This window comes from Notechis scutatus, chromosome 2, assembly GCF_049901735.1.
Source record: "Notechis scutatus isolate UNSWTSFEM ecotype Mainland chromosome 2, rNotScu1.2, whole genome shotgun sequence".
In the NCBI taxonomy this organism is placed as follows: domain Eukaryota; kingdom Metazoa; phylum Chordata; class Lepidosauria; order Squamata; family Elapidae; genus Notechis; species Notechis scutatus.
Genome location: NC_142010.1, coordinates 31,767,411 through 31,789,939, shown reverse-complemented (window position 1 = coordinate 31,789,939; position 22,529 = coordinate 31,767,411). Strand labels below are relative to the sequence as shown.

Below are 22,529 nucleotides of genomic sequence, written 5' to 3'. Positions count from 1 at the left end.
CAGCTCGATTGTCAGCGCCCAAACCTCCAGTTGGGCCCACTCCATCTATTAATACACAGGCTAACATGATCAATCAGATGCTGAAAGCCATACCTAAGCAAGAATCAAGTACTGTAAAAAGAAGTTTCTTTTTTTTCTTAATTCAACAAATTGCTAGCTTAGTCATTTCCTATTTAATTTACCGTAGTGTAGCTTCTATGAAACTAGTTCCCGCTGTAAGCTTTTATCCAGAAATGGCTAGCGCAACGCTTTTAGAAATAGCTTTGGTTTCAAAATGTCCACATTTTCTGTCTAGCAATGTCTGACATATGCAACATTTTCAAATATCAACGTCAGCACAAAATAACATTGTTGTTGCATAACATTTTGCATGAAAACTGTGAATTTGTATGATTTTCAATGATGTATGAAGTTATTGAAAACTCTGTTGTTTCATTGAGCAGTGCTCCAGATACTTTTCGTACAAGGCGATAAATTGAAGGAGTTATCTCAAAAAAAAAATTATTAAAAAGAAAATCAAGTACGGGATGGATTTACATTTTACCTGGAGACAGAATCTTGCATATCACTTGTTATAAAATGTTTAGTACATATTCCCTCCACAAGTTAAAGGGTGCCCAAGGTCTAGTAATTAGCATAGCACAAATTGGGTAGCAAGCCAAAAAGTATTGGAAGATTGTTGTCGGAACTGTTCCTTCCTTCCATTTTTCCTTTTCTTTCTGCCTCATAAAAATGCTTTCTATTGGATTATTCACACAATCTACATAACAGGAACAGAATGCTTTTCATTTTCTCTTTGTTAGTTTTTTAGAAGAGGTAAAAGAAGGACCCACAAATGGACTATCACTTTTGAATCAAATCTATGCAGGAAGAGTGGTCAGGTGCATTGATCCTTTCTAGCTGAATTTGGATAAAATCACTTGGATCTAATAAACCACTAATTGCTAGACAATTGTGATTCTGTGGACTTTTGTCAAAAGCCTGAATTGGACACTTAAGTTGTGACTCAGTCCATCAGTTTCTGATTGACTAAGCCAGCAAACTTTCATTAATTCTGGTGCACATGATCAGTTCCTGGTTTCTTAGTCTAATAAGCAACAATTCTGCTATACTTTTGAAGCTTGGTTACTAATTATGGAAGACTTCAATATGACACAAGGAAGGAGATAGGCAAGCACTCTCATATGTCTGAAATTGCTTGCAGTAAACTGATTAAGCAAATTTGAACAATAGCAGTAATAATAATCTGTATTTATGAAGCATCTTTAACAAGTACATTACAATTCAAGGAAACACAGTGATTAGAAACTTCCATCCAATAAAATGTTGGGGGCATATATAAAATAGGAATCAAACTAAGGAATTGATAACATTAATAAGAATTAAATGGGTGAAAGAGATGCCATAATCATATACTAGTAAAAAAAAAAAAAAAAAGAGGGGGTATCTTTTAATGCCTTTTAAAAGCCATCAGGTTTTGACAGAGGTCAAGGAAAGGAGAAAGCTTATTATACTATCATATGGCCAGGTTCCTGAAAACTAGAAGTTGGTGACAGACATCCTGGAGTGGAATGTAGAAAGAAAAGGTTGTGTGCTTATACTTTTCTCCTCTAAAAAAGCCACATTGAATACAAATTTATGTTTACATGTGACTTTAAGCTGAGTCCTCTTTTTTTTTAGAAAGCCAGAACATTGAAATAGGACTCCCACAAATCTCCCTATGGACTAAACACACAATACAAATTTAATGTTAACAGTTTTATTAGATGCAATGTGGCATGGTGTTGTTTTATTGTGGATATTGTTTTAATTTTTGATTGGGACTTGCCCAGATTTTAATATAAGGTGGGCAATTATAAATGTTTAAAATAAAGAAGGAAGGAAAGAAGGGAGGGAGGGAGGGAGGGAGGGAGGGAGGGAGGAAGGAAGGAAGGAAGGAAGGAAGGAAGGAAGGAAGGAAGGAAGGAAGGAAGGAAGGAAGGAAGGAAGGAAGGAAAATAATATGATTCATCTATCCCTAATGAATAATTGATCTGGCTTTTGGAGAACGTCAAAAAAAAAAAAAAATCTTGTAAAATAGGGTGAGTTCATTTTAATCTGCCACTTCAATCTTACTAATTCTTAGATAATTTTATACAATACACACATTGTGAAAATATTTCAAATCTAGAGCACAGATATATGTATGTATCAATTGTTAAATTAAATATTCCTAATGTATTCCTAATAGAAAGATACTGTCTCTAGGAAACGTATATTTCTCACTTTCCATTAAATACTTGCTATCAATGCAAAGGAAGGCAGCCTTTACATATCTTTTAAATTCAATGTTGGAGCACTGTTTTCTTAATATAACAACAAATGTTGCTTCATAGTTTGCTCAGTACTAACTATATAGCATTTTAATCCTTGCATGATGTAGATTTTTTTTTTCAGATTGCAATTATTTTAAAAAAAATGAATTAACTACCGAATCAATTGGCCTTATATTGAGCTTCTTCTGTCTCACTCCATTTTAATACAAGTTCTTGTACTGCAGAAAATGTAGGTCGGTTAATCACGCCTGCCAAAAAACTAGAAGATACAATTCGCTTGGCGGAATTGGTGATTGAAGTTCTGCAGCAAAATGAAGAACATCATGCAGAGGTGAGCAGCAGGATGCTAAAAATTTTCCAATCAAGACCTGTTAGAGCAAGTGCACACCTGTGCAAATTGCAGGCATAATGCTTTATGTCCTAGGTAAACCTTATGTAAGACAATCCATTCTTTTCTCGAAATATCTCTGCATTTCAGTAAATACAACTTTGCAAGGAAATACATTTGAAAGATGTATTCAGGTAACAGGCACAATGCAAACTCATTGTGATTGCGATTTTATCAAGAAAATTTATCTCATGTGGGACCCTTCAGAACTGGTGTTCCAAAGGACAGCTTCCAAAGGACAGCTTTCACAGAAGACTGCTAATTTACACAAATTTACATTGTGTAAAAATGTTGCGCTAGAATACAGTGTCTTCTTGGCTTTATACAAAAGTCTCATCATCTTATTCTATGGAGAATATTGTCTTCTTGAATAATCACCATTTCTAGATTTAGCTTTTCATGATAGTTGTATGCACTTATCCATGACTGATAATGATGCAGATTTTGGCTACATGCTTTTAACAGCTGAATAATTACAATGTAAAAGTTATGAAACCTCCAGATATTTTTTACCCTGAAAACACTTAGCAAAGTCAGAAATCCCAGTGCTGTAGGCTAGATAGAAGTTAAAAAAGAAAGAAGGCAATGGCAAAATATGTCCAAAATATGCCAAAAAGTCTACATGGAAATCACTAGAAGTCAAAATGATATTTTTTTTCTTTTAATTTCAGGGGAGATATTGCAGGAGATTATAAAGTCATATATTGACATATGAAAAGGGAAGTTAGAGCCCTTCCCAAGAAATAAAGCATCAGAGAGCTGCTACTTCAAGGTGTCCCAAAGCTGCTTTTCCAAAAGGCAACTGAACATTCTTGGGGGTTTTTTCCCTTGAAAACATTTCAATTCTCATCCGAAATGAAGAAGCTTCTTAGATGAGAAGCTAAATGTTTTCAAGGAAAGTTCAGTCGCCTTTTGGAAAAGTAGCTTTGGGACAACCATGATCTGGATTATTGAAAATCTCCATAGATGACTTCAAGGTCACCTTGAACCACACATTTTCATACTTTTCTGCCTTCTCTAAGCAGTGCATCACTAAAAGGCATAGAGGATAACAAAAGCTTCAAGAGGACCATTTTAAAATCGCTCCAGCATCATGAAATAGTTGTTTCACAGACAAGGTGGAACTCTGTGGATTAACCTGAGTTTCAGAAACATAAGATTGTCACCCTAACCTCATGAGATAGATGGAGAGCTCTGTCTGAAAGACAAATTTGTAGCTAGAAGTTGCCCATGGCTTCTACTTGTGTCCAGGAGTCCACATATACACCATAACAAACTAAAATTGAGAACCAATATAATAGTGTTATAATTCATGTTGGGTGCAATTCTTCCTCCATCACCTTTTCACTCTGACGAAGATTAGGGAGGTAAATTCGTGGAAGGAACAATGTTGTCCAGAATTTGGCCCATGAGAAATATTACTTTCATTGCAAGATGGCTTCCATAAACAATTGCCAGCAACACAGTTTCCATGTGCTTTAAAAACAGGGATGTGAATCTCCCTAGGAAGACATAAAGTAATAAAATTGTGTCATTAACAACCCATTGCTCAAAAGAAGATAGCTGTGGAAGCCATAGACATTACTGAAATGCATTTGCAAACATAGCTATAACTCCTTTCTCTCCCATGTCATCTTCCACTGCTGGTTTTCTGGAAATCCAACTTTTGAGACATTTTAGAAAGTTAAACATTTCTTATGTTTTGTGAAATGAAGCAAACTTCATGAGGCATTCAGGACGTGAATGCAGCTTTGATGATTAGTTAGGGTGCTAGAAATCTTGAATAATATAAATTTTAGCCATTCAGGAAGGAGATGATTAGCTTACTATCATAAAATACAAGTATTAAGATTTCTCATCACCTCAAATCACAGGTTCAGGTGCCAGCTTCTTCACACTGTTTGATCGGTCGTAATTGCAAAAGAAACCTAACCCTTAGGATAGTCCATTCTGGACTCTTGTATGCTAGGACTGGTATCATACTGGATTCAGAAAGCTTCCGGTACTTCTTCCCCTTCCTCTCACTTTTATGACCCCTTTTTTCTGAAGAGGAATCAGAATTCCAACTCACTTTCATATCAGCTGTAGAGCTTAGAAACATGCTAGGCAAACCTGTGATGGCCATTCTTAGAGGTAAACAGTGAGAAAACAACTTAAGCAGGCTGGAATAAAGTTTGTGATTGCCATCTTTCATATAACAGACACTGAATCACTTCCAAGTTGTACTTTAGATCTAAAGGTGTATCTTGCCCTTCCCAAACATGATGCCCTTCAGATGTACTGTTCCTATGTCTCTCAAAAATTATTGATAATGTTGGTCATCAGTTCTGAAAATTGTAGACCTCGTACATCTGGATGACACAAGTGGATGAAGGGCAGTCTGTGGGATTACATAAAGTGGCAGACCCTTTTTCTTAATGGTAATTGTAGCTTAAGAACAATCCTGTTTCAGCTTAAGCAAATTCATATATAATATCCTGACCGCTTCGTGAGCAGAGTGAATTGCTGTTATATGGCATCCATGTAACACACAGTATATGCTGCATATACTGCGTGCGTAGGTTGATTTAATTCTACATAAATTAATTCCAAGCTTCCACGAAATTGCAGTGATTTGATATAACTTTTATAAATTGTCCTTTTAAAACTCCAATAAAACAAACCTTTGCTTATACCTTTTAACCCTGTAGTATTAATTACCTCTTTTCTGCTTTCCTTGTCACTTACTATTTTTTTAAATCTTGCATTAAAAAACCTTCGCAAAAATAATGTCACATTTAAAAGAAAACCTAAAGTAGCTCTCTAATAAAAACAATGTAAAATTAATTTATTTCTAGCACGTAGCACGCCACCAGTCCCAACTAATGCCTGATTGCCTATTTAAATTTCCTCCCTGTTTTTCTACTGTTTATTCAATCTTGGATGATCCTGGCAGGGGAAAGAGGTATGTCACTCAACTGAATGAACTGAGTCACCTCCTGTCATATTTTGTGCATGCCCTCTCAGTGCCATGTTTCCTAATGGGACCTTCCCTGGGTAATCCTTGCTTTGTAACTTTGGATTCAAGGAATGTAACAGCAACTTCAGTTTCAATTGCTTGTGGAACTGTAGCCCTACATCGCAGGACGACGTAGGGGAGATTCTCCAGCCCTGCATGTAGCAATGGGTATACTTTTACAAGCACTGCAGTTACATCCCAACACCTGTCTTACCTGCCTGGGCTCTTTCCTCAGCCTGTTGTTTACCCCTTGTTGCTCAGCACACACACCTGATTTATAATTCACCCTGCTGGTAATATCTATGAATGAGAAAGAAGTAGCTAGGAGTTTAGCACTTTACCCTCTGGTGGTGTTTTTTTTTCATTGTGTGTATTGTTTTAGTATATACGATATGTATATATGGAGAGAGATTATATAGGATCAAGGAGAGGAAGGGGTCAAGCTATTTTCCAAGGCACCTGAAGGCCAGACAAGGAGTAATGGATGGAAACTGGTCCAGGAGAGAGTCAACCTAGAAATAAGGAGAAATTTTCTGACAGTGAGAGCTATCAGTGGAAGAGAAGTTGTCTTTGGAAGTTGTGGGAGCTTCATCACTGGAGGCTTTCAAGAAGAGATTGGACTGCCATTTGTCAGAAATGGTGCAGGATCTCCAGCTTGGGTGATGAGGTTGGACTAGATGACCTGCAAGGTCCCTTCCAACTCTGTTAATCAAAGCTAATCTGTTCTCAGATGGCTGAGGGTGGAAAATAGCTGTGTAACTCAGAAAGGGAATTTTTCTTGGAATGGAAATGGGATATTTAAGGGAAACCATGTTGTTTCCAACTGCACAAACACTTTGGTATGAATCGTCTTGTGTTAAGGTAAGGAAGGTCTTATTCTGTCATTATTCTTTTGGAAAGAAAGCAGAAGTCAAGTGGTGATGACTTCAAAGCACACATTCCATGGCTAATGGCCATGAGACCTAAAATGCAGATTCCCAACTGCTGCAAGAAAGAATCTTAACAAAGGAAATTCCTGCCATCTCCAATACATTCACAGAACCTCATTTGCAGTAACATTATCTGAAAAGCTTAGGAGAGACTCCTGAGGGGTCAGTAATCTTCTGATAGAAAACAAACATACTTGAGAAATAAACCCCAGTTCATTTTATGTTCCAAGACTGATGGGTAAAATAACCAAACATTGTAGGAGGAGGAAAGTCACTCATTTGGTACCTTTCAAGACATCTCAGTGTGTTTATTTATCAGTCATTCTCAGACCTTAAAAGACCTTCCACAAAATGATTTTCCAGTTGAAAGGCTAAAATTATTATTACTGGGAATATACAGGCAGCAGGCACATTATCTAAAATTGCCTTAGAGCATTTGGAACCGCATTCAAAGAGAAGTAAACGGGGAAGAGGCCATCCAAAAAACATTATCGGGGGAAAAAGTTGTCTTAAGCTAGTTTAAAGTAAGTTTGTTAAAAAAAAATAACAAGCATTACCAGGGAACAATTAAGAAGCTGCTTAGTATGCATGTCTATGGCAAACAAAGATGTATGAAATTAATTCCAAAAAAGCCTGAGTCATAAAAACACTTCATAAAAATCTGCTTTTTAAAAAAATCCCTAATGAGTCTGTAGGACATGCTACAATCTAAGCAGTTTTCAATAATATAATAGATATCCTTTTAACTCTATACCATTTGTCTTTTCTTCTTCTTCTTTCTTTTCAAAATGGGAAAAGGGATCTATTTTGCAAATTATATACAGGGACCCTTAAAATCTTTATTTACTGCAGGCTTTTGAAATTATCATTCTCTCTCCATATGTATATATGTATGAATATGTATATATGTATTTATCTCTTGAAAACTTGCATATATACATGAATTTTCATGGGTATGGTCAAATAAATCATAGATTTTGTGATGTAGGATTTGCATTTCCTTTGTATGTTTATTATAAAGAAGATAAGTAGAAGCAAAGTAAATTTTATTATTGGGGAATGGTATTCTTGAATAGCAATGTTATTTTTCTCATTTTCAGAAAGAGATTTCAGGATGATAGGTCGGACCTGAAAAAGCTGATGTATTATTAGATGCAAATTCAGTGCTACTTACAAAATTTAAAAAACAAAAATGTTTTTATAGAAATGACCATCTGAATTTCTTTGAATTTCAAAAGCATTGGCTCTTTTTCTTACTTATGAAAACAGGATGTAATGGTTGAATTCTCGATTCATTGTCTCAGAAAAGATTTTGAGCAGCATAAAGTTATTACACTGTGAGTTGTTGTGATCTAGAATCCACAGCTAATGTTAAAGGATTTAAAAAGTTAATCTTTTGATGCCACAATCTCGTTTTGATATAACAGTTAACATTATAGAAGTGGTTCGTGTTGTCTCAAAATGCCAATTCAATTACATTGCTGTTCCACTAGACTGAATTTATAAAGGTGGGATTATTAATAATCTTTGTCTGTAACATTAGTTGGAGAAAATGTAGAATTCTTTAGATTGAATCTCTAGAAGTCTCATAAGAGTCTAATATTGGCTATTATGGAAACAAGCTTCCTAGACAAAATAAAACTGTCCAATAGCCATTTCCCCCTCATTTCTTATGGAATTGATACAGCTTTCAATAGTATAGAACTTTTTCTTCTTCAAATCTAGACCCATATAAGAACCATTCGTTGGAATGTACAAAGATTACATTATAAAAAGCAGGAAAGTAATTCTACTGACATTGGTCGTGTTGGCATAGTTCCTAAAAGTTAATATTGTCATTAAAATGTATACATTATAGCAGGGGTTTTAAACTCTCGTCGTCACAGTGTCATCACATGACATATTGTGACTTTTTCCCCTTTGCTAAACTGGGCGTGGGCATGGCCATTGCGTGATGCATCCAGCCCACGGGCCGCGAGTTTGACAGAATTGTAAGAATTGACAGAATTATTGTAGAATTCCCTATCATATATACATTTTATCACATTAGTATCAACCTTTAGGAGCTATATCAATGTTACCAGACTTACTTTCCCTACTTTTAGGAAATTTTAACACTAGATATACCAGAAGTCTGGAGAGAATCTATGCAACTTGATGGCACTTAATCAATTATACTAAAATTGTTCATATTTTTAATTGATATCTACAGCATTTGCTAGTGAAAACAGAAGAACCAAAAGCAATATTTAAATAAAGATGTATGATATATGATGTATCAGTTCATTGCTTCAAATACTTCATTGCCTCTGTTTCTCAAAATATGGTATTGGTAATGAAGATCATCCATATTATAATTACTTCTTGAATAAAGTTCTTAAGTTACCTAAATATTAATGGTTTAATAGAAGAAAGTTACTGGACAAGGAATTGTTCTACAAAAGACTGTTGATGTATTTATAATGTCAGTTCTATCTTTTAACTGACATTGTTACTGGACAAGGAATTGTTCTACAAAAGACTGTTGATGTATTTATAATGTCAGTTCTATCTTTTAACTGACATTTCAAAATTAATATCCATGGCTAGATGTCACTTAAGAATAATTTAGAAACAATGCCTATTCATTCACTTCTGTTGAATCTTCCTCTATTTTTCTCACTGCCCTGTTTCTTGATATTAAATATGAATAACTAATTAAGTTTAAAAGCTCATGTTGTTGTTGTTAGTCACAAAGTCATGTCCAACCCATTGTGACCCCATGGACAATGTTCCTCCAGGCCTTCCTGTCCTCTACCATCTTCTGGAGTCCATTAAAGCTCACACCTACTGCTACAATGACTCCATCCAGCCACCTCATTCTCTGTCGTCCCCTTCTTCTATTGCCCTCAATCGTTCCCAGCTCTTCTCCAGTGAGTTCTTCCTTCTCATTAGGTGGCCAAAGTATTTGAGAAGGAAGGACTCACTGGAGAAGCTCATATTATGTTCCAAATGTCTTAAGTATTTTAAACAAATCAACCCCAAAATGTTCACAGGCATCAAATTCCAATGTCATGCTGGCGGAATGGAATTCTGGAAAAGTAACTTATTCAATGATTTCTTCACCTGACAAGTGCCCAAAAGCTCCCAAAAGAGAGGAATGGTCTCTAGAAGGGAGAATTAAGGAGATCTCCTAACATTATATAGTGCCATCTGGCACATATGGGAGCCAGATGAATAATTTGGAGTATCTCCTTTCCCCTTCTACAAGTAAGTCCTCTAGTCCTCTGTCTACCATGTTCAAGGGATCCCTGTCTTATTTTCTAGGGGAAGTGAAAGACAAAACTATCTTCTCTGAAATATATTCTGCCAACAAAATATTAGCAAGATTCAGAGAAAGAATTAGCAAGATTCAGAGAAAGACTGAGGTATATGCCCCCTTGAGATCGGAAGAATTTTTGTTAGCTATGACCGATTTGTCCTTTTCATTTCAGAGGAAGGATAATGTAACGTTTATTCACTTGTGCTACTCTGGAAGAAAAATTAAGGAGTCTTCATCTGTCTCTGAAAAGAGGCTACAGATGGCTAATGCATATATGTTTTCAGACAGCATTTTATATAATTCAGAGGCAATCACTGGAAAGATTACCTGTAAGAATATGGATTAATAGAGCAGGGTTTCAGTGACATGTATTTATTTAATCAGATAATCTTAGCCCTTGCCTCACTTGTCAAAATACTCTACCTCTTTAGAAAATGACTATTACTATAGATAAGCATTGAACTCTTGAGTCAATTTTTTTTATTGCTTAGTCATTCTTGCACCAGGTCCTAGTGATAACAGCACTCATGTTGCATGTTCCTAAGCCAGAAGTGATTTTAAACACCGCGTGCATGTGTTCCCAGCACATTCACATCTGAGACATGTATGATGTGAATGTCATTTCAGAGAAGCTGTACAGTGACTTCCTGAGGACCCGTGCGCATGACCCATGAGTTACTTCACTGATATTCCTTGGTTTTCAACGTTCTTTATTTCTTAGTAGTTTTATCTTAGCTTGACTGCAGAGAGAGGCCTTCTAATATCATGTGGGGTTTTTTTTCATTGTGATTGCTAATTTATGTTGAAAACTCACCCTCTAGCTGAGCTTGAAGTGTAAATGGGGGTGTTTTGTGGACACTAAATCCCCACTTTTCATACTTGATAACTTAAAGTAACAATGTCTGAGGGTTCCCTGGGAAAGAGGAGCAGAAAACCTACAAACACAGTGAAGAAACTCCCAAATGTGATATATTACACAAGGAACTCTTAAGAAAGAGCATGATCCACAAGGAATCAAGTGATTTATTGTAAACTGAACAGGTGCACGTCCAATGTTTTAGTGCAGATGTGGACGATTATACCTCTGAATCTTTACTCCTTGAGAAGTTGCTCCTTGAAACATTTACTCCTTGAGAAGTTACTCCTTGAGAAGCAGATGCTCTGTTGCACCCTAATTGCCTTGTGACTGCAACATGCTAGCGATTGTACCACTGTTTGCTTTACAATAAAGCCAGATTTGTCTAAGATATTCACTCAGTTTACTATTTAAGGCCTCCCGAACATGAGATCTAATTTAATAACACTTCCGTTTTGTTTTATTTTATTTTATTTTATTTTATTTTATTTTATTTTATTTTATTTTTGTTTTGTTTTGTGACTTTTCAAGGCCTTTGCTTGGTGGTCAGACTTAATGGTTGAACACGCGGAGACCTTCCTCTCATTGTTTGCAGTAGACATGGATGCTGCCCTGGAAGTCCAGCCCCCCGACACCTGGGACAGCTTTCCACTGTTTCAGCTTCTAAATGACTCCCTTCGAAGTGACTGTATGTATTGTACTTCGGCCATTTAATGTATTCTCTATGGAGATGAAAGTGTTGGGCTAATGTTCATTTTGACTGATTTCCAATTCTTCCTCACTTAACCCTTTAGTTAAGTCACTTATAGTAGCTTCACAAATTGCTCTGGTTTTCTGAATGGACTGATGATGTTTCTTAGTTTGAGTAATGAAACTTCGGCAAGAAAACCACCAAGCTCAGAGAACACCAAGAATCCCTCATTTATGGGGGGAAAAACCTGTTTTTGTATATTCAGTTACACACATATATACACAAAAGCATCCCACAACCAAGCCTCAGAGCATACGCATATTTCTGCAAAAAAAAAAAAAAAAAGATATCCAGTCCTTGTGATTCAATTTATAACTAAGCAATACCAACCAGCTTTGTAATTTCTCCTTCCATCAGCTGGTAGGTCATGGTAATTGCATTGCAAATCTATTTGGAGAAGCTGCAGAAATGGATGCAGACTTGTGAAGAAAATCTACCCCCTTACATCACAAGATCAGAAGAGACAGGGTACCAAAGAAGAGGCTGTGCCAGAAGCTTCTGGTACTTATTTGTGGCCCACAAAGCTTTTCTCATCTGTGTGCAAATGGGGAGGTTTGCGTTAGGAACAAGAGCTTCTTTTTAGCATTATACACAATGAAAAAAAAGTATTTTTCTTTAAAAGCTTAAAGAAAAAGTAGGTGAGAGCCATAATAATTTGGGAAACACACAGATTATAGAGACATATTTTTCCCCACTGAGACCTTTATGTGAAAAGATTTACGTTTAAGTGAAGCAAAGCTTTCTTTCTTGTTTAGGAAGAGAATTCTAATACATATAGAAAGATGGAGTAAAAAAATATTTAAAAAGAAACCCCTCGCGTGCGAAGTAGCCTAAACAATAATAAATAAATAAAAACTATGAAATAGTCATAGATATCTAAAAATAATATAAAAGAATAATAAAAGCAGCACTGTTGTCACTTTTAGAAGTTTTATGAGAACCAAAAAAAAAGGTAAAACTTTTCTGAAAAAGTGAAATCAAGATAACTTTTGTCCCAAACTAAATGACATGGATTTGTTCAAAAAGGTCTCCTAAAGTGCTCTTGATGTGTTGGATTTGCACAGTCATTTTAGTTTTCCTTATCTACCACCATCTTCTTACAGAAATATATTACAATGCACCTTTGAAGGCAATGTTTTCACTGCAGTATTGCTTGACAAGAGAAGAACAGTTTTTATTGAAAAAATGGTCCAGAAGATTCTTTTTCATGTTTATATCACTGAGTTGGATTATTAATTTTATTCATTATGGCTTCTTTCACTTTTCTCATGGTTTTGGAAGCGAAGGGTATTAAATACAATGTGACAAATAGATTTCTGAGAAAATTGAGGCATTCACCTCACACAAAGCCCATCTCTCAGGATTCTGGGTGGGTTGGCAGTAATAATTTAAACTAATTTAAATCTTCAGTAATAGATCCAATTACTAGAAATTAAGTCCTATTGAATATCCTGGGATTTACTTCCAAATAAGCTTGCATAAGACTATCCTGCAGGTATCCAAGTATTCCTATTCAGAAAGCTTCAGAAAGAAGCTTTCTGAAAAGTTGGGGGTTTCTTGTTTAGTTTTCTGTATTTATGTAAAAGTTTCATTTAAAAAAATAAAGTTTCCAAGAGGTCTTAGAATTCTAAATGAACCAGTTTATATTTGTAATGGAAGAGCTTCTTGGAACTAAATAACATACATTGATGTTAACATTTATCGTTAACGTGAAATGTTAAAATGTTTAAAATGTCTATTAATTTTTTGATGGAATGGTCAAAATTTTACTTAAGTGATTCTTAAGTATCATTGAGAAACAATCAGTGCCATGGTTGTATTATTTCCTTGTTATATTGAAATGTTTCTAGAATAAAGAAATAGACAACAGATTCATTTATTGATAGGGCTTTTAATTTAGTTACCTTTTTAAAAATACACTGTAATTGCGGAATGCTACTAAAAGTGTCTTATTGTGCTCTTATTTGTTTGTTCTAGATAATTTGTGCAATGGAAAATACCACAAACATCTCCAAGATCTCTTTGCTCCACTTGTGGTTAGATATGTCGATCTCATGGAGTCCTCTATTGCCCAGTCAATTCACAGGGGCTTTGAGCGGGAATCATGGGAGCCAGTAAAGTAAGAAAATCTCCTTTGATACAATTGGATTCTTTGGGTACAAGAACAATCATGCACTGATGAGTTAGGAGAATATTAGGTATACTGTTCCTCTGCTAAACTAAGTCAACTTTTAATATACTCTATAGCCATAGTGCTGGCTTTCATAAGGTTACCATCATAAGCCATTTTCTCATCTTAGGAGTCTGTTCATCCCTCTACCCAATTAATATAGAGGTACCTAGAACTCAATAGATGACACATTTCCCACTTGCTAGCATGATAGAAATGAACAAGTCACTCAAGTGTCTATGGAGATTTTCAATTATCCGAGTCATGGTCGTCCGAAAAGTGCTTTTCTATAAGGCAACTGGACATTCTTGTCTTTTGTGTTCAAGAGCCAAGAAAGTCTAGTTGCCTTCTGGAAAAGCATCTTTGGTACAAAGTTACTCAAGTATGAAAATTTTATCTCCAAAAGGATAGTTCAGAGGTGGTTCCAAAGGTATTGCTTTTTATTGCTTTGCCTTTCAGCTCAGGTTTAAAAAATTACTCAGTCATCTAGGAGAGGGAGAGAGAGCCACTGGAAACAGGTTCCATATTACTGACAAAATATTTTTACTTCTCTGGTCTTAGCCCAACCCATATTACTGGAGAACAGCAAATTTCCTGTTTCTCATTTTTTTTAACCTTTTTTCTTTTTGATTCATTCCATTTCTCAACCCTTCAGTTATCAAACTGGTTAGGAGCACACACAAAAAAACCTGCCTACAATTCTGCAGGATTTCATCATCTACTTATTGGTATACATTTTCAGACAATAGTTTTCTGCCCTTTAAAGAGTGGGCATGAGTGCATATTTTCCACTAAACATACATATACTGTTATGCTCCCTTTTAAAATGGGAAAATGTGAAGCGTGCAGTTTTCAGCCTGCAGTTTTGGTTTATATTTGGGTTCAGAAAGTGTTGATAGAATAAATTGGTTATTTTTCATAGGAATGCTAGATTTGTGTATCCCAACACTATGATCCCAAGATCCAACGCTTCATCCAATCCAAATCTGAAATTTAACCATTTTTCTCAAAAAGAGAATTAAAATCTTGTAGCTATTATTCAGATGATTCTTGTGCCTGAATGGTAATTACTGGGTGATGTTGTTGCAAAATAACAATAATATCAACAAGATGTAACATCATAATTCTGCAATTTCAGTGAATGGTGTTCCACATGCTATCTTGCTTTTAGTATTCATGGAATTTAATGATGACCTTCATTTCAGAAGGAAATTCTACAGAGTCTCCATAAGCAAAAACAACAACAACATTTGGGCAAAGAGATTTAGAAATATTTTCTGAAAGAGAATATTTTGGCTATTATATTCCAAATTCTGAAATAAAATCTCAGCAGTCACTCCCAGTGGCAAATTTATTTCAAAAGGAGAGTATTGGGACCAGGAAAAGAGGGGAATTTCTTATTCTTTTCCTTTCCTATCATTCACCCTTTTGCTGTCCCTTTTCCACACTGGTTCTCTTCCAAGGGATTTAGATATATGCAAACAAAGGTCGGAAAGATCTGAAGCTACAAGTAGGAGAGGAAAAGATAAAATGGCACTTATTTGGTACATCTAGTACTTAGGGCACTGGGATAGAAACCAGGAGACTATAAGTTCTAGTCCTGTCTTAGGCATGAAAGCCAACTGAGTGACTTTGGGCCAGCTATTCTCTCTCTCTCAGCCAGGCTCAAGAAACAAGCTGGCCAGTCAATTCCTGTGGCAACCAGTGGATTAACACTTGGTTGATCAGAAAAAAGTAGACCCTGCATTTGCGGGAAAAATGCTAAGAAAAAATATTCTAAATGATATTGGCTTGCTTTATATTATATTGTGGCTAAATACACTACTAAATGTATATTTAATCAATTATGTGCACACTCATTAATTTTTAATTAATGTAGAGTTTGTGAATGTGGTGCCTGGTTAAATAGTTCCATGCTAGTTTATATAATGTGTGTATTCCAAAGTAGTCCCATTGTCTTCATAGGGTTGAAAAGTCATGGGTTGCCATCACTTTTTTTTTCCTCTTTACAAGAACTTAGTCCAATACTGATTTATGGCTTTTGAATAGCAGTTTCTGTTTCTAAGCCCATCTAGGTGGCTTTTTGTAAATCTCATATGCTGAATGTATGTATAAACAGCCATATTTTATCTGCATAGTAAGATTGGAAATTGAAGACTGAAGTTCACAAGTTCTTCCTGTATTTCATGGAAGGACAATCAAGGCAGAATTGGCATTTAAGAACTCTTTTTACCTCAGATAAGTCTCTGATATCTACCTACAGTGTACCTTTTTGTCATCATGCTGCTGTATGACAATTTCACAAAAAACAAAAACCTCAGTTCATTTTTGGAAAAGTTACTATTCAATACTGGCTTGATCATATAATTAGCATAAAAACTCACACACATTTGCTTGAGATCACAGTATTCTTGGTGACCTGCCAGCATTTCTTCAACCTTCAGTAGTTGTACCGTTGCATCCTCTTCAATTTCATGAAAATGTTGAGTAATGTAATACTCAGATATAGAATGCAGTCTTTAAGCCTCGGGATGGCTGTGGTGTCAATAACAAGACTTTAAAGGAAGCTGGTTGTGAGGATTATATACTGTAAGGTTCAAAAATGCACTTAAAATGCCAAAGAGAGACTTAAGAAGAGGCTTGGAAAAATAACAGCTTTTATTTGTACAAATAAAAGGGTGGACTTATTCCATGGCATACAGACAACAAGCATGCAAGGAAAAGGCCACACCCGAGAAGAGTATGACACCAACATCTTATACCTACATGTAGCCAATCAGAGTCAAAAGTTTGTTACCCAACATGGGCAATGTCTTGCCCATGACCCCCTTATCCATGGAGCATTCTTTGTCCATGCCCTGTCCATGCTTTTGTTATCTTACAAAGCATCCCTTGTAGCCTAGTGTGTTCATGATCCTGGACAGACCCCTGCTCTGGCCCCATTATCCATGGAGTAGGATGCTCCTGTGTAACTCCATGCTCTATCTTTCTTATTTACTGTGCCTAGTTTTGAAGCGAATAACAGAAGCGAGATAGCAAAAGTTAGACCAGCAGCAAAGATTACAATTCTTAACAAAGCAAGGGTTACAGAATTAATTCCTAACAGTAGCAAAATAGCACAAGCAATTCTTAACAGAGGCAAATAGCAAAGGTTAGATTGATTTGTGTCGCTATCTTCGCGTATACCTTCAATACTATCTTCAGGATGAATGTGAAAACACTTCCTAGCAGATACTTTGCAAACTCAGGTTCTGTTGCAAACCTCCTATGGAAGTTTGGATGGGAAACAAGAAATTGGCTAGATAAAATTTTAGTCTGATTCAACCATGCTTTCCTTATATTTTTATTAGGTCCGTGCAGCATATTGGATTCAAAGGGATGTGTCCAAAAGCATGATCTCAGTTTGCTTTAAAGAATTGCCCACAGGACAGGCACTACGCAAGAGTCAGTTTGGTCTAAATGCTTACACAGTTGGACTAGGAACAGGGAAACCCAAATTCCAGTCCTGTCTTAGGCATGGAAGCCAACTAGTTGAATTTGGGTCAGTTGTGCTCTCTGCCTGTACTAGGAAGAAAAAGGCAAGGGCAAACCACTTCTAAAATCCTGCCTAGAAAATTATATGGATTTATCCTACAGTCAGAACTCACTCAAAGGCAACCCTGCCCCCTCAAATATACCCCATAGCATTTTCCCCCTTCACATTCACAGCACTGCACAGCCTCAGGTGTTATCCTTCAACACAGTAACACAGAGAGCAGTTTTGTCTCTATTGTGGTTTTCACTGTTCTTCCCACTTATTATGCAGCCAAAAAGTCAGGATCCCACTGCAAGTTACACTAGGGCTCTATATTCTGTTGGAGGAGCTTCCCGGATACCAAAATCTGTTGATTTATTATTTCAGTAAGCCACATATTTGTTAACACAATCTCAGCACAGGATAAAAACAAGGAAGACATCACCATTGTTAATTTTTTCTTTCTGAGGTGATGATTCTTTTGACGTTGTCTTTCTTCAACCACCTGGAGATAGCAGGCAGAAAATGGGAGGCACGTGTCTGACTGATCCTCCTGCTGTCTCACTTTGAATCGTTAAGTCAAGCCAAATGGATGAAAGTGCATTATCTTGTGTACACAGGATGTTCTGTCACAACATGCAAACTTGAAAACGGTCCTTCCGCGATGCCTGCCTTGAAAAATCAAGGTTGAAATAGAAGGTCCTTTCCTTAACTACCAGATGGTTGTCTACAAGAACATACTTTTTTTAAAGAGAGATGTATTTTCCTATGCTGAGTGGCGCCTAAGGAATAACATGAGATGCACGAGTAGATAAACATTGCGAGCCTTGAAGATTTTCACAAATGCCGAGCAAATATGTTCTCCTTTTTGTTTTGTTTTATTTTTTTTCACTCGCTCGGCAAGAGCTGTAAAGCTCGCCCCAATGAGTTAACTTGCTCTTTGAAAGGTTACACAGCTGGTAAGTGTGGGCAAAACTGTGCAGGGAAAATGAATCAAAGCAAGACAGCAGCCCTAACACAATTTTCCCAAAACACTGAATATGCAAGTTAAATCTGTTCCGGGGCTGATTGAATATACACAGGCACATAAAAGGAGAGATCATGCCAGCATCGGCTTTGCATTCCGTGCTCCATCGATTCTACACCATCAAGATCGCGACGCACTAAAGAACGCCGGTGGCAGAATGCAGCTCATCTTGTGCGAGAGTGTCAGATCCACAGAAAATGTCACAAGACTGTAAAAGGGGCCCTCAAAAGACGAGGAAGACAGGAGAGTTCAATTGCACGATTATCCAGTTTTGCATGCAGGTCCTGGATTCGGTCCCTGGCATCTCTGAGTAGAAACGTTTCTGCCTCAAAACCCACCGGATTTAGGGTTGAAATCAGCTTTGACAAGACATAACTAGATTGGGCGAACAGCCTGCAAGACACTTGCAGGCCAGAAACTGCCGAAGTTGCACTTGTCGAAATTTCTTGGCAACATATCCCTTTTCAGAAAGCTGATGAGTGGTTTTAAAGAAATATTCACATATCTAGTGGTTTTTAAACCATTTCAGCTGTAAATTATATTTTTCTGTTTTCAAAATATATAGGAATTAACCACTCCTAACATTTTAACCTCACTTAATTCCAAAGATATTAACTCTTCATGGGCAATGCCGTCCATATTCCTTGGAGAACATTGAAGACAATGAATAAAATGTGATACTTTCACCCACCTCCTCAAAAATAAATGTGTTCCATCCCTAAGCTAAAGGGAGCAACACTCTGAATCAGTATCAGAAACACTGTACCCCTTTGTGGGAATCACTGTGGGGGGGGGGAATTTACAAAACACTTAGATGTGATTTAATGTGGTATTTCCAAGTGCTTTTCCGTATATTTGACATCCAGATTTTTATGTATGTTGCTTCTTAAAAAAAAATTATTCCTGTTTTTTGGGGTGTGAGGGCTTCAAGTCATTCTTGACTCATGTCAATTGTCTGAATAAGTCCCTGAAATTTTGCCCTTGCTTTCTTCCTAGGGCTGATAGAGGGTGACTGGCTTTGTGTCTCAGGCAGGGCTACTATAGCACTCATAGCCTCACAGTTTCTAGCCTGGTGCCTTAATCACTACACCTACTCTTTCTTTGTGTAACATATGCATTTTCTTCACAGCAATGCATGAATATTTCATATATATATATATATATATATATATATATATATATATATATATATATATATATATATATATATATATATCTTTGGTTATTCGGGTTTTCTCCCACGTAAGATTGGAAGTATCTAGGCAACGTTTCGATGAAGTCTCATTCATCATCTTCAGGCTTGTGTCTTCAGCTCTGTGCTTCTCAGAGTGATGTGAGCTTGCAGCTGCTTCTTCCTTTTAACTGCTAGTGGGGGTGTGACTTGATTGGGTGGGGGCTTGGCTGTGTTCTGATTGGGTGGGGGTGTGTTCTCATTGGTTGGGGGTTTGGCTGTGTTCTGTGTTCTGTGTTCAGCCAAACCCCCAACCAATGAGAACACCCCCCACCCAATCAGAACAGAGCCAAGCCCCTACCCAATCAAGTCACACCCCCACTAGCAGTTAAAAGGAAGAAGCTGCTGCAAGCTCACATCACTCTGAGAAGCACAGAGCTGAAGACACAAGCCTGAAGATGATGAATGAGACTTCATCGAAACGTTGCCTAGATACTTCCAATCTTACGTGGGAGAAAACCCGAATAACCAAAGATCCACATACAAATACCCACGAGAACCTCAGAAAACAAATATATATATATGTGTGTGTGTGTGTGTGTGTGTGTGTGTGTGTTTTGAGGTTCTCGCGGGTATTTGTATGTGGATCTTTGGTTATATACATACACACACACACACATCTTTTGAACAAATAACTGCAATTCCAAATTAGATTGAAGTTCAACTGCAAAAAAGGCATTGTTTCCTTTCACACAGAACTTAGAAAAGTTAAAATTCAGCAACTTCGAATAGCAATAGCACTTAGACTTATATCCTGCTTCACAATGCTTTACAGCTCTCTCTAAGGGGTTTACAGTGTCAGCATACTGCCCCCCAAAATCTGGGTCCCCATTTTACCCACCTTGGAAGGCTGGAAGGCTGAGTCAAGCTTAATGCAAAGCTATTAAATGTTAGACTTAAGGAGAATTCAAGAGCAAGATTCAAGCATTCAGAGTTTTCTGACCCCAAGAATGAGAAAAAGAAAAGGAAAAGGAAAGAAAGTTTAGGACTACAATAAGGCGAAAGATAAAGAAGTCGAGCTCTTTGTTTCCAGCTGGTTTGCTGGTCAGACTTCCAAAGATACAATTGCAGCAAATACAGCATATCCTCAACTTACAATAGTTTATTTAGTGACTGTTCAAAGTTACAACGGCACTGAATGACATGAACTAGAGAATTCCTCTCCTGCCAGACCTAAGAAGGACAGAAAACACTGGGTGAAGGGTTTTAAAGGTATCTGCCAGCCCCTTGAACTGTATCTTGAAGTATACAAGCAAACATAGAGCATACAAACAAACATAGAGCAGTGGGGTCATAGTGCCAAGCCACAGGCACTCTTAACTGCTGATATTGAGCATGCCTACTCAAAAATAAACCTTAGTGAGGCTTGATGCTATCTCTAAATTATGATGGCATTTCATGTAAAGAAAGCTTAATTGAACACAGTAGTAGCTTCTCCAAATAAACATTTAGGATCACATTGTTAATACAATTTTAATATCCCATTTCATTCCTTTCATAAAGCAATGATGAAAATAATTCAAAACATGTTTCTGGATTTGAACATGATACTGTGAAAGCCCCTTTGGTATAGAAATTAAGTCATCAAATTAGAAACCAGGAGATTGGGAGTTCTAGATCCACCTTAGGCACTAACTCACCTGGGTGACCTTGGGCCAGTCACTTTTGCTCAGCTCTAGGAAGGAAGCAGGGGCAAACCATTTCTGAAAAATCTTGCCAAAAACCCTGCAGGAATGGAAGAAGAATAAAAATAAAAATAATAACATTTATGTCAATAAAAAAAACCTACAAAAGCTATATGAACTTGTCCAGATAATTACCAGGACTCAAGAGTGACTGGAAGGCAATCTCCCCAAAAAATGAGGCTAAAAATTATTGAATTCTTTTTTTATTATATAGTTTTTTATTAGTTTATAATATAACACACAAAGAGAATACAAAAGTAAATATTAGGGATATTAGGAAAGGAAAAAGGGAAGTGAATAGTGGGGGAAAGGAAGGGAAAAAGAAAAAAAAGGTATTGATTTCCAACTCCTTTGGTGCAATAAAATAAGGCATTAAGATCTACCCTCAACTTTTTACTTTTTCATAATAATAGAAACTACCATTTCTGTAACAACAAATCTATCTAATCGGTGAAACCCAAAGTCAAAGTTTCAACTTTTTCCACCTCAAGCACAAAGTCCAGAAGTGGTTTCCAAGTCGAAGTAAAGGTGTTTTTTGCTTTAACCAGAGCAGTCAATGTAGCCATTTCTGCTAATTCCACCAGATTTTGCAGCCATTCACCCATTGTGGGAGTCAAGGTGACCTTCCATTTCTGTGTGTAGAGTAGTCTTGCTGCCATCAGCATATATAACATCAGAATTCTTGAACTCTTTTTAAACAATTGTGCCAGTCATTTCCACTAATGCAGGCATTCAAATCACAGAGACAAGCATAACACATTCATTTTAGGATTTCCAAATGGTAGCATTGTTAATCTATTACAGTGATGACTAAAAGCTAATTATAGCATTTTTCATCCATTTGTTATCATTTAATACGCCAAAGCACTTTTTGATGATTCATTGCAGAGGAATGGGCTTAAACTCTGTTTCTAAAAATTAAACCCTGTAAATCAGCTTATTTACTTATGAGTAAATCTGAGTAAGAGTCATTCTAAATCAGGGGTATCAAATTCGATTTCTTTGAGGGCCAGATCAGGGTTATGTTTCACCTTGGGGGCCAGTTGGGCATGGCCAGGGTGGGCATTGCCAGCTCAACCTCACTTGTATCAGGTAGGCCTGTGGTGGCCTTAACGCTCTGCAAGCGAAAATGGAGCTCCATTTTTGCTGGCAGAGGCACTGAGGGCTGGTCCTTCATTGTTTCCAGGGTGGCCCCATGGACTGGATCTAAGCATCCCATAGACTGGATCTGGCCCCTGGGCCTTGAGTTTGACACCCCTGTTCTAAATTGTTATTTGGCAAATGTTTTTCCACATCCTGAATGCCATCATTTGTAAACATCGTAAACATTGTAAATGTGTGGGTAGGGGTTGTAATTATAACAT

General features: G+C 36.8%; 1 protein-coding gene across 21 annotated transcripts in view; it reads left to right on the top strand.

The window, feature by feature from the left end:
- The window catches only part of CADPS (calcium dependent secretion activator), a 454,502-nt gene that overhangs the window by 326,021 nt on the left and 105,952 nt on the right, over positions 1-22,529 (top strand). For 13 of the 21 annotated variants that reach the window (XM_026679552.2, XM_087954541.1, XM_026679537.2 and 10 more), the window contains 3 exons: positions 2,540-2,646; positions 11,319-11,475; positions 13,516-13,657. In XM_026679552.2, coding sequence (XP_026535337.1) covers positions 2,540-2,646; positions 11,319-11,475; positions 13,516-13,657 — 406 coding nt within the window. Of the gene's footprint in view, positions 1-3; positions 109-2,539; positions 2,647-11,318; positions 11,476-13,515; positions 13,658-22,529 lie in introns of all 21 variants that reach the window. The other 8 variants (XM_087954535.1, XM_087954533.1, XM_087954534.1 and 5 more) reach the window with 1 other exon arrangement.